This window comes from Arachis ipaensis, chromosome B3 (assembly GCF_059453495.1).
Source record: "Arachis ipaensis isolate K30076 ecotype BB chromosome B3, ASM5945349v1, whole genome shotgun sequence".
NCBI lineage: Eukaryota > Viridiplantae > Streptophyta > Magnoliopsida > Fabales > Fabaceae > Arachis > Arachis ipaensis.
Genome location: NC_142438.1, coordinates 899,543 through 911,756, shown reverse-complemented (window position 1 = coordinate 911,756; position 12,214 = coordinate 899,543). Strand labels below are relative to the sequence as shown.

The window sequence follows — 12,214 nt, the reverse complement described above, 5'->3', positions numbered from 1 at the left end:
GCTCATATTAAGCCGCTAAGTAAACATTTGAGAAAAATATCTTTGAAACTTAAATTTAGAATAGTAAAATTCCAGTTCTATTAAAACAATATTTGTTACCACATACTATGTTGTCTTGTCCATCCACCAAATTTGACTCATTTGTTTTTCCCTGAGGCTACGCATAGTATATTGTAATCAGCACATTCAACATACTTACTATATAACTGGGGTTTGCTTGCGAGTAGGATCGATGCAGGTTTAGAATATATCTTACTTTATTTTATTTGGATTTTTGGATAAAGTTGAGTGTAGATTTAAGGTATATTCTATTCGTATATCTAATATATTATATAATATATAAAAATTATACATGTAATGAAAAAAGTAGGTATTAAATTTACAACCTTTTTTTTTTTGTAAAACCCTAAAATAACTATTAAGCTAATAATTTAAATTACTTATTTAGTACGTTTGTTATTTAAAAAATAATGTTGCAATAGTTTAGAGTTAAAACAAAGTGACAAGATATATATATTTGTTTATATTATTTTAATTTTATTAAAAATTTAATGTTCATATTATTTATAATTTTAAATTAAATTTTTTAAAATTTTATTATTTTTAATTTTAATTTAAATTTAATTTTTTATTTTTTATTTTATTAATATGTATAAAATATAAAATTATTGAATTTTATATTTGCTTAAAAAATTTTGATTTTTCTGTGAACAGAGTCAGATAGAGTAGGATAGGGTTGAGAACTTTAGAATATGAGTAAGATTAGAGATTTTCAACCCACATGAATAGTAGGATTGAACTTTTAAAAAATTTTTAACTCGCGGATAGAATTAGGATAAAGTCCGAATCCTAACCATTCTCAATCCTAAACACAAGTAATGTTTATTAAATAAATAGTTTTTTTTTTTTATTAAAAAGATTGGCTTGTGGCTCCTTAATATTTTTCTTAAATAATCTATCAATAATTCTTGTAAAAATTTTACAAATACCTCACTTATTTGTCTATTCTTTTTAAAGTAAAGACATTTTTCAAATTTTTTTCACAAAAAATTACTGATTGTTTATTACATTCTGATTGTATAGTTAATAATACTGACACTAGCAATTTTCCATGCCAAACATTCTAAATTCTGGCCCATATGTTGTACATAAAAGGGTAGATCTGAATCTGAGAAAGATGATATTTTTTTTTTTAATTTTAATCTTCTAAATTTTAGATTTCACTTATCAGGATAAAGTATGATTTTTCATTATTTATTTTATAGGTGATACCAAGAAAAAACATGAAAAAAAACATTCAAAAATAAAATATCATATTTTATCCTCTCAAATAAAATGTCACATGATCAATAAATATTATTATTTTTAGTTAATAATAATTTGCTTTCATATTTGTAGGAATTTTATATACTTAATACAATTTGCATCTATATTTTTCAGAAATTATACATATGAATTAATAAAATTTATTTGTTAAAGACAATTTAATATTTGTGGTGATCAACTGATAATTAAAAAAACTAAAAATTAACTGAAGAAATTTGCGGCTCCCCTTATTGCTCTTCTCACCGACAGCACCAAAATATTAGGACATTTTTTTTTTATATACAGGAATCACAGGACAATCAGCTACTTTATGTGTGATGAAATTTTATTATTTTCAAATATCTCTTAAAAAATGGAAAAGAATAAATTCAAATACTATTACAATATGGGAATATCTATTGTTCTCCCAAACTAGATGTACTAATGTAGGACTGCTTAATATGAACTTTGAAAAGGATTAGCTTGTTTTGCTTAAAAAAGTGCATATATGGAAGATTAATGAAGAATTGAGAGGATTTCCACTTACATAAGGGAGAAAACCAAACGTTTTTCCTTCTCTAAAATGATATATTATTCTCTTATTTTTCTATCATGTTATTGGTTAAATTGAGATTAATAAAAAAAAAGAGATTTTCAGTTGAAAAGCAAAAAGAGTTTACCATATTCAAATGTACATTTGGAAGTGTACAAAAAAACCAAACACAATAAAAACTTGGCTAAAAAATCTTAAAAATTTGCACAGCAACTCCCATTACGTACTTCCTTTGCCCACTCACCTTCATTGAGTTTTTGACGATTTATTCAGAGTTCAACATGAATAAACTAGTCTCAGCAATTTAAATTGGTTTGACACATCAATTAAACTAAGGGAACAAAAAATATAACGAACCCCTTTTTCTTTCGCTTACCTATCTCTTCACCAAAACGTACATTAACGTTTGCCATATATATTCGACATTAACGTACATTTTTCATATACTAGAAAGATTGTTTTATGGACTAATCCTTAGCGGAAACTAATTGAGAACTTGAACTCTAATTTATGCACTGAATAAAGAAAAAAAAAATTGCAAGGGCAAAGAAAATCTTTTGTTCATTTTTTTTCTTATTTTCTTTTGATATATTGAAAAAGTGGATCGAAACACGGATATATGAGCTACTAAAGAAGAATGAACACAACCCCCAACCCACAGCCTTATTCAAAACCAAACCCATTTGTTCTCTTTCCAGAGAAAGCAATGGAGATTCTACCCTTCCCCCTTAACCCTCCCCTCCGAAACAACACAAGAAACCCTACTAGAATTAGAAGACTACCACTCATCTAACCACAAATCCAAAATGTGTAATAATGAAAGTCCCCAAAATGCAAAATGAAACAATCAAATTCGATCCACAAAACATTGTTTTTCTCCTTTTCTTCTCTCAACAAATCTTGATCTTCTTCCTTAGTACCTGTAATGAGGAGGCTTGTATGGACCCTCCACTGGAACACTGATGTAATCAGCTTGTGATTGGGAAAGCTTGGTGAGCTTGGCTCCAAGCTTGCCAAGGTGGAGTGCGGCCACCTTCTCATCGAGGTGCTTGGGCAAAACATACACCTTCTTCTCATATTTGCCACTGCTCTTCTCCGTCCACAACTCAAGCTGTGCAATGACCTGGTTGGTGAATGAGCAAGACATCACGAAACTTGGGTGTCCCGTGGCACAACCCAAGTTCATCAAACGACCCTCAGCCAACACAATGATGCCGGTGTTGGTCTCGGGGAACACCCATCTATCGGTTTGGGGCTTGATGGTGATGCGCTTCACGCCAGGATATGTCTCAAGACCGTGCATGTCGATCTCATTGTCAAAGTGTCCAATGTTGCAGACAATGGCATTGTTCTTCATCTTCCTCATGTGGTCAACCATGATGATGTCCTTGTTACCGGTGGTGGTGACGAAGATATCAGCCTCAGAGACAACATCCTCAAGGGTCAAGACCTGAAGACCTTCCATGAGAGCCTGTAGGGCGCAAATTGGATCGATCTCAGTCACAATGACGCGAGCACCGGCCTGCTTCAAAGCAGCAGCACAACCCTTGCCGACATCTCCGTAACCGGCAACAACGGCAACCTTTCCGGCAATCATGACATCAGTAGCCCTCATGAGACCATCGGGGAGGGAGTGGCGGCACCCATACAAGTTGTCAAACTGTCACAAACCATGAATCAAAGAAACTCCGTTAGATCCACAAACCAGAGAAAATGACGCATAAAAAGCACATTCATGTTACTACTCAATAGATCCAGTGACCCACTCGGTTGTTTTCAACAACTGTCCCTTACTAAACTAATTCAATGTTATTAAATTAAATGACACACAAATCAACAGCTAAAATCTCCAAACTTCTTTGAGGACATTTATCAAACAGCTAACAGATCCAAAATAGTTGTATCTTAAACATCACATAACTGAAGAAATACCATCACATACTAACAGATCTGACTTCAATTAAAAAACAAAGCACACCAAAGCCCCCAGATCCAAACCCTAAACCCCAAACGGCACGAAAACTAGAAGCAGATCTGAATCCAAAAATTCAAAAAACACGAGAAAAACAAAAGACATTCGATAAAAGAAAACTGACCTTGCTCTTGGTGACAGAGTCATTGACATTGATGGCAGGGAACAAGAGAGTTCCATTGGCCTGCATCTGGTACAACCTCTTGACACCGGTGGTGGTTTCCTCCGAGACACCAACAAGCCTTTCCTTCATCCTTCTGTACCTCTGTGGATCGGTCTTCAAGCCATCTCTGATGATGGTGAGCACGATCTGGAACTCAGCGTTGTCGGTGGAAGCAGGGTCAGGGAGCTGACCGGTCTTCTCGTAAAGCTCCTCAGCCTTGACACCCTCGTGGATGAGGAGAGTGGCGTCACCACCGTCGTCGACGATGAGGTCAGGTCCGCCGGAGGGGCCCCAGTCAAGAGCCCTCTCAGTGCACCACCAGTACTCCTGGAGAGTCTCTCCCTTCCAGGCAAAGACAGCGGCGGAGTCACGTGCGATGGCAGCGGCGGCATGGTCCTGGGTGGAGAAGATGTTGCAGGAGCACCAGCGGACCTCAGCGCCGAGGGCGGTGAGGGTTTCAATGAGGACGGCGGTCTGGATGGTCATGTGGAGGGAGCCAGTGATCCTGGCGCCCTTGAAGGGCTGGGATGGGCCGAACTCAGTCCGGCAGGCCATGAGTCCGGGCATCTCAACCTCCGCCAGCTCGATCTCGAGACGGCCGAAGTCAGCCTGAGAAAGGTCCTTGACCTTGTACTCGCGGCCGCTTGTGGTCTTCTCTACGGACAGAGACATGGTCGCGAGAAAATGAAGAGAAAAAGAAGAGAAGAGAGTGTGTGACTGACTTAGTTGAGAGGCGGAGAGCGAAGAGAGTGGGGAAATGGGAGTGGGTATATATAGGGGATTGTGGGTTTGGAGTTGGTGAATTTGCGGATCCGGTGTTGTGTTCTCTTCTTTCTCTCTGTTGTATCTTTTCTCTTTTTTCTTTTTTAAATTGTTATAGCTTAGAGCCCGTTATTGATATTTATGGACCCAAAACACAAATTCTATTTTAAAAATCAACTACCCATACCGTTTATATTTGATTTTCCTTTAAGACTCGGTTTTTCCTTTTTCCGCTTGTGTACTATATTGCAATTTTTCGGTTTAATTATCCCTTGAAATCTTGAATACAATTCTTTATTTACTGTAAATTTATTTATTTCATGGGTTTGCAAGTTTTAAATCAAATTTATTAAACCTTTTGACTCCATAGCTACTAATGAAGAATGTCACCCATGGTATATGAATCTTTCTGAAGATGTTGTTCTACTGTTATCATTAGATCTTGTAGAAGCCTAGTGTGCGTGTATTGTTTTCTTTGTTTCCTTTTTTTTTTCTATTTTTACCAGATAAAATGCAACATTTCCACTATTTAATCTTTAGTATTACATGCATTATAACATAATAATATTGTCAAAAGTAATATGTTTATCCATAATTCAACAAATTTGTTCAATAAACCTTCGTATGTGATAACTAATTAGTTTGTTTCGATCATTATTCTATTTAAAATGATTGACTAAATCAATGAAATGAGAAATCATTTTTCTTTTGATATTTGTTAACATTGCCTTATTGATGTTTTTTTTTCTTATTATTAATCGTATCTTTTTCTTCTAGGTGTTTTAATTTACTATTATAATCGTTCTACAATATATTTAAGGTTTAATTATTTTGTCTGTCTCTATAATTTCATCGAATTTTTAATTCGGTTCCTATAGTTTTTTTTTTAATTGAGTCCCGGTAAAATATTAAATTTTGTAATTAAGTTTTTACCGCAACAAAAACGTTAATGTTGATGAAATATTCCATTAAAAAAACGAATATACCACACATAAAGTAAGAAAACCTAAAAACAACACCCTTTATTTCCTAAATTACAACAGAACCCTCAATATTTTCTCACTTAAAAAGGGGATGAGAAGAGAAAAAAGAAGAGAGGAATAAAAAAGAGGAAGAAGAGAAGGTGGTGCTAATGGAGAGAATAAGTAAGAAGAGAGAAAGGGGACATCACTGCTACAGTCGCTAATTGTTTTCTGTCATCACCACTGCCACGAAGAGAGAAAGGGGTGGAGGCCGTAGAAGAGGGAGGCAGTGGAGGGTTAACATCGCTGCTGCCACCGTTGTTGAAGGAGGTCGCCGACGAGTTGCTCCTTTCACGTTTGTGTCAGTGTTCGTTGTTTGTCGTCTCATATTCGGCCTCCATTATGCTTCATTCTACGTATGCTTCAATCTGCTTATGCTTCATTTTTCTTCTTTCTTCATTCTGCTCCTTTTTTAATTGGTTTTATTTTTGCTCACTGATTATGTTAAAAAAGTTTGATTGTGCTAAAAAAATTCTGATTATACATTTTACTTGTAATTAATTGATTCTGTTATGGTAAAAATTCTGCTTTTGATCATGCTAGTTTTATATTTGTGTTAGTTATGACAAAAATTCTACTATAGTAAAAAAGGAGTTTGTTGGTAGAGGAAGGATGGTGACTAAGGAGGAGTGTCAACAGATAGTGGACAAGGGGGTGAAGGGCGGGGAGAGTGGAAAAAAGAAGGAAAGAGATGAGATTCGGGGAGATATGTTCGACGGAATACCACCAAGAGAATTGAATTAAATGGAGGAGGGTGACTTCAGAGATTGGTATTTGGGGTTTGGAAAGAGTAGAAAAATGGGGAGTAAAGGTGGTTCTTCTATGTTTGAGGTTAAAAGGTTTGACTTTGAAAAGACTTCTCTGTCTTATCAGAGGTAGAAGGTATGGATAAATCAATAAATTTATATTTCATAAACATTTTGTTAATGTTTACTGTTAGAAAAAATCTAGAAAACTAACTAAGGTACCAGTCAATTCTACTAACTATAATATGGGGCACAACAAAAAGGTCTAATAACTCAAAATAAAAAAACATCCTATAATATTTTCTGAACCTAACCCTAATTTGATTTCTTAAACTTGGGATGTTTTTTTCAGGGATTTAGATCCTCTAAAGTTTTGAATTTTATTTTAGAGAGTAAAGTGTGATCTCTCACCATTGATTTCATAGGTGGGACCAATAATAAATATGAAAGAGAAACTATTTAAGGGTAGAAGATCATACTTTACTCTCTAAAGTGAAATTTAAACTTTAGAGGATCCAAATCCTTTTTTCAAGGATATTTACAGGTATCGGATACCCAATTACTCCTCCGAACCTGAACTGATCCAATTAAATTGATTTTTGAAACCAATGGGTAATCAGGTACAGAACGCGAATCGAACCAATGACACTATCTTTTAATTGGTTTGAGTAATGGTTATGGGGGTGTGGAACCCGAACAAACACGTAGACCTGAACCCTTTATAAATTAAATTAAAAAAGATATAAATTTAAAATATATATAACTTTTACTGATTATTAACTTAATTCTAAACTCATTGCAGCCTTCTCAGTCCCCACCCACACCATCGTATTTCTCTCCCAAAAGAAGAATCCTAGCAAAGCTTTCTCGTTACTCACCCTAGCAAATTGGTGACAGCTTCCTCACGGCAACTTCCTCTCCATCAGCATCTTCGTTAACGTCTTCTTCAGACGTTAGCGTCGTCTCTGTCAGCAGCATCGTTGTCTCCGTCAGGATCGTATTCTCCGACAGCATCATCGTCTCTGTCAGCGTCATCTTCGCCGTCGGCTCTTCTTATGCTTCAATGCTTTAGAAATCTTCTTCTGCTTCAGTACTTCAGCAATCTTCCTCGTTTTCGATTTGTTCTCTTTCATTTTTTGTGAATCTGATTGTTAAATTTTGTCAATCTGTTAGTTTAGGGTTAATGTTCTCTTTTATTATTAGTGAATTTTTGTTAGGTCGTTTGTGAATTTTTTGGTTAATTTATGTAAATAAATCTGTTGATATTTTGTGAATCTGAAAAAAGAATCTGAGTATGAATATGATTTGTTTTGATATTACTAAAATTGATCATATCTGTTTTAAAATTTTGTTGTTGGAAATTTTTTTTCCTTTTCTCCCAAATTTTTTTATTTTTTTCAAATTTAAGATTTAATCGGATACTCGACCACCAGAACCAATCCAAAGGGATTAATCACATATTGGATTAGTTCCGGTCTGTTCTCAAAAAATATCTTATCCAATCCAAACCAATCTGATGACAATTTAATTGGTTCGGTTTTAATTTGTCCTCAAACCCGATTCAATCTGTCTCGTGAACACCCCTAACTTTTTTATGTTCGATGCAGGTTGACCTCGCATAGCGCACAGAGGAGTTGCAATGGAAGGCACAGCGACAAACACGTCAGACGATTAAAGACAAGGTACCAGCGACCCGATGAAAGGGGATGAAATGGAGCTTCACATTGACGAAGCGGTTATATTTCGTGAATTCTAATTTAGTAGTGCTAATCTTAATTATTTAAATTTATTTTTTAATAATTTTAAAAAATTATTCAAGTTGACTGGTATCCTAATTGATTATCTAGTAGGATAAGAACTTAATACAAAAATTAATACGATATAAAAATTCAATTTTTATAAAAAAAAATAAAAATTTAATTAAAAACTTAATAAAATAATAAAAATCGACGGAATAATTAAACTTATATTTAACTAAAACTGAGTTGATAAAGTAGTATCTAAGTTTGTCCCTTCTTAAGTATCTTAAATAGAAGATACAAATAAAATTAAAAGGTCATATTAAAAGGAACTAACAATTATGGTTGTCCAAGTTAAATTAATTGAATTCCTTAAGAGAATGATGACGATGTAGCCAATAAAATATAGCTTTGTAAAATTTATACCTGATTTAGAGTTGCTATATAGTTGCATGAAAATAGATTTATTATTGGTCAAGTCAAATTCATACTAGGACACATCATTGGCAGTATTGTTGATATTCTTTTAGGGTTATTTCAATGTTTATCACGATTGTGGCCTTGAATGAAAAAGAGATGATATAGGGCATGTAATGGGGATTTCAATCAAATTGAAAACATACAGGCTAAAGCAACATTTGTCTTTCCCATCAAACACCAACCAATTGTAGCCATTTCTAGACTGAGAATTGTTGTCTTTTGGCATAATGTGTGACTTAAACAATTGCGCTGGCTGCTTCACATTGGTTCAATTACACCAACAATAATAATGGTACTAGTAGCCTAGTAGCGCAAACTCTTCAATTGATATCCAACAAAAACTAAAAATAAAATAATGACTGAAAATTTTAATTTATTTTTAAATGTTTTAATTATTTTTAATATTTAAATGAGTAAAAATTTAAATGTATATTATTTTTAAAAGATCAAAAAATAAAAATTCTAAGTTTTTATTTAGAAAATAAAAATAAATTAGGACTCTCAAATTTTTTTAAAATATCATTTAGCAAATATAATTTTTAAAAGAGAATACTAAGAAGTTAATATTTTTAGTCTAAAAAAATTAAAGAAAGTGCTAATATTAATTTAAACATAAGATAAAAATAAGAAAAATCATGATTATGTAACATTTATTTTTAAAAAGTAAGATTTACCAACATAATTTTTTTTTTTTTTACCAAAGATATGAGACTCGAACCCGTAATCTCTTAATTGAGTATAAGAAGACTATGCCATTTGAGCTATTACTCATTGGCTACCAACATAATTGTTAATACTTCCAAAAAGATTGATTTAACGAAATATACTTAACATCATCCCATTGCACTTGCATAATAGGCATATTCACATCACGCCATTCTTTCGTGTAAACATGGATGCAAACGCAATTTTATATTCCGAGCCTAATCAATATTAATATATATAAAATAACTAAACCGAGTTAATACAACAGTATTTCTTAAAGAGACAGATTGAAGACGTTAAAATGAGTTAAATTTATTGGGTCAGCTCGTTTATTCATTTAAACGGGCAGGCTTTATCTCTAAAATTAAACCCGTTTAAATTTCGGACTAAACAGGCTGAGTTCGATTAGCCCGAAAAAAATGTCAGGTTAAGCGGGCTAGCCCGCGGACTAAACAGGTGGCCCGTTTATTTTTTTTACATTTTTTTAAAAAAATATTACTGTTAGCAGATAGTTCTCTCGATCCGACTCGAAAATTCGACCCATCAACTAAACAATATTATTTTTAAAGGTTTTTTTACCTAAAAGTGGTATTTTTTGTCAAAATATTTTTCAAAAAATAAAATTAAATGATAAACGGGCTGGCCCGTTTAACCCATCGGGCTGACCATAAATGGTCCGAGCTAAAAAATTTTAGCCCGCAAATAAAGCGGGCTTAAATGGGCCGGACTAGCCCGTTTGACAGCCCTAGAGACAGGGACTAAGAGACAGAGAAATAAATAAATCTCAGTATTCTGTTTGGTGCAAAGTGATAGACAAAAATTAAAACAAGAATGAAACTCTAATTTAATTTGTACAAAAGATAAAATTGGAATTAATTAATTGAAATGAGGGTATTTTAGATAAAAAATGTTATTAAAATTTCAGTCTCTTTCTCTCAAAATTTTAGTCTCCTGTATTTTTATTTTTCGGAGGTACTGAAATACTGAAATTTTAGAGATAATGACAGAAATTTTAGTATCAATTTCTGAACCAACAAATATAATACTGAATCTCAATCTCTCAATCTCAGTCTCTGTCTCAGTACTTCAAAACAATCGCTACTTGATTGATTAATCAACACTCAAGAGTCAACAGTAGAGTCTACCTCAATGGCTGTGTTCGCACGTATTCTAGTTTTGACGTCGGTGTTCTATCGCTATATTATATATCTTTTAATTGAAGCTGATGGAGAAAGAAACAAGTAGCAATTGGCTGATTTTTTTTAAAGACGAGGAATATTGTGTGTAAAACCTTATGTAGTGATAATTTGATGTATTTTTTTTTAAATATAGATATTAACAAATTTAAAGGTTAAATTTGAGAAATAGTAAAATTATTCGAGAAAATTGTTACGCCATGATGAAACACACTGAATTTCAATTGCGCGAAAAAATACCATTATTTGTTAATAATATGTCTAAAATAAGCACAACAATTTTGTGTTTATTGAATGTGTCGCATTTTTATAAACTATTAAATTTCATTAAATATAAATTAAAAACTAATATAAAAGAAGAATATTAATAGACGTAATAAATATAGAATACACTAGACATCATTAATATATAAATAAATAAATAAATAATTATTTATTTTTTAATATATAATATTTTAAATTAAAAATATAATCTTTATTTTTAAATAATAAATATAAAATATATAAAAAATATTTTATTTATTAGGATCAATTATCATGCAATAAAAATTTTATAATATCAAAAATTATATTAAAATAATATTCTAAATGGCAAAATAAAAATATTTATAAACTGACTTTTTCAATTTTTCTCATGATTAATGATTCTCGGTGTTAAATTTTTTTATTACATTTTTATAGCTACAAATTTTTAATTAAATTATTATAGTATAAAAATTTGTTAATCCTTAATTTCATGATTTTCATCAACGAATATAAAAACATCACAATAAATATAAAAAATAAAAATATAATCGAGAATTAATACTTTTTAATTAATAATTAATTAGTATTAGGTTTTAATTTTTTTATCGATTCACTATTTTATTGGCTAATTATTGATTAAGAATAAAATTAATTTTTCAACAGAATAAAATAAAATACTCTGCTACTATCTAATATATGGCTAATATTATTCATATGTTTTTTAATCTATTATTTTAGTGTTTTATTATCTTTTTCTACAATATATGTTAGAGGGACGCAGTAGTATTTGTCTTTTATTTTTTTTTAATAACTTAAGAAATAATATTTGTGCATATTTTTATGCGGCAACTTTTTTATATATGAGAGACTTTTTTTTGTAAAATACAAAAATATTAAATTTTTTAAAATTTTATCAAAATATAAGGAACAAATTATAAAACAAGAATCATTGGGTAAGATTTTGTTTTTTTTATAAATTAAATTGAAATAAAAATTGTTTGCTTGAGATTTTTAGTTTTCTAAATTAAAATAAAAAATTGTTGGGTATTCATTTTAAAAAATAAAATATAAATCGTAGTGAGATTTCTGTTATTTTAAATTAAAAATAATAATTTGTATTTTAATTTGTATTAAAATAAAAATTTGTTAGGTATTATTTTAATAATAATTCGTATTATATAATAATATTTTTAAAAATAATTAATTAATAAAATATTGACAAAAATGCACCTGAATTTTACTATCGACAAAAATGTCTTTAAATAATTTAAAAATACAACAACAATACCCAATAATAAATATATTTTTTTAAAAAATACTTTAGA

General features: G+C 31.3%; 1 protein-coding gene across 1 annotated transcript; it reads right to left on the bottom strand.

Moving 5' to 3' along the window:
* Positions 1-2,393: 2,393 nt before the first annotated feature.
* LOC107629428 (adenosylhomocysteinase) lies at positions 2,394-4,918 on the bottom strand. The gene is made up of 2 exons (XM_016332220.3): positions 3,955-4,918; positions 2,394-3,518 (listed from the first exon to the last, which is right to left on the bottom strand). The coding sequence occupies exons 1-2, from the start codon at positions 4,663-4,665 to the stop codon at positions 2,772-2,774; spliced, it is 1,458 nt and encodes a 485-aa protein (XP_016187706.1). The 5' UTR covers positions 4,666-4,918; the 3' UTR covers positions 2,394-2,771.
* Between the last annotated feature and the right edge of the window lie 7,296 nt (positions 4,919-12,214).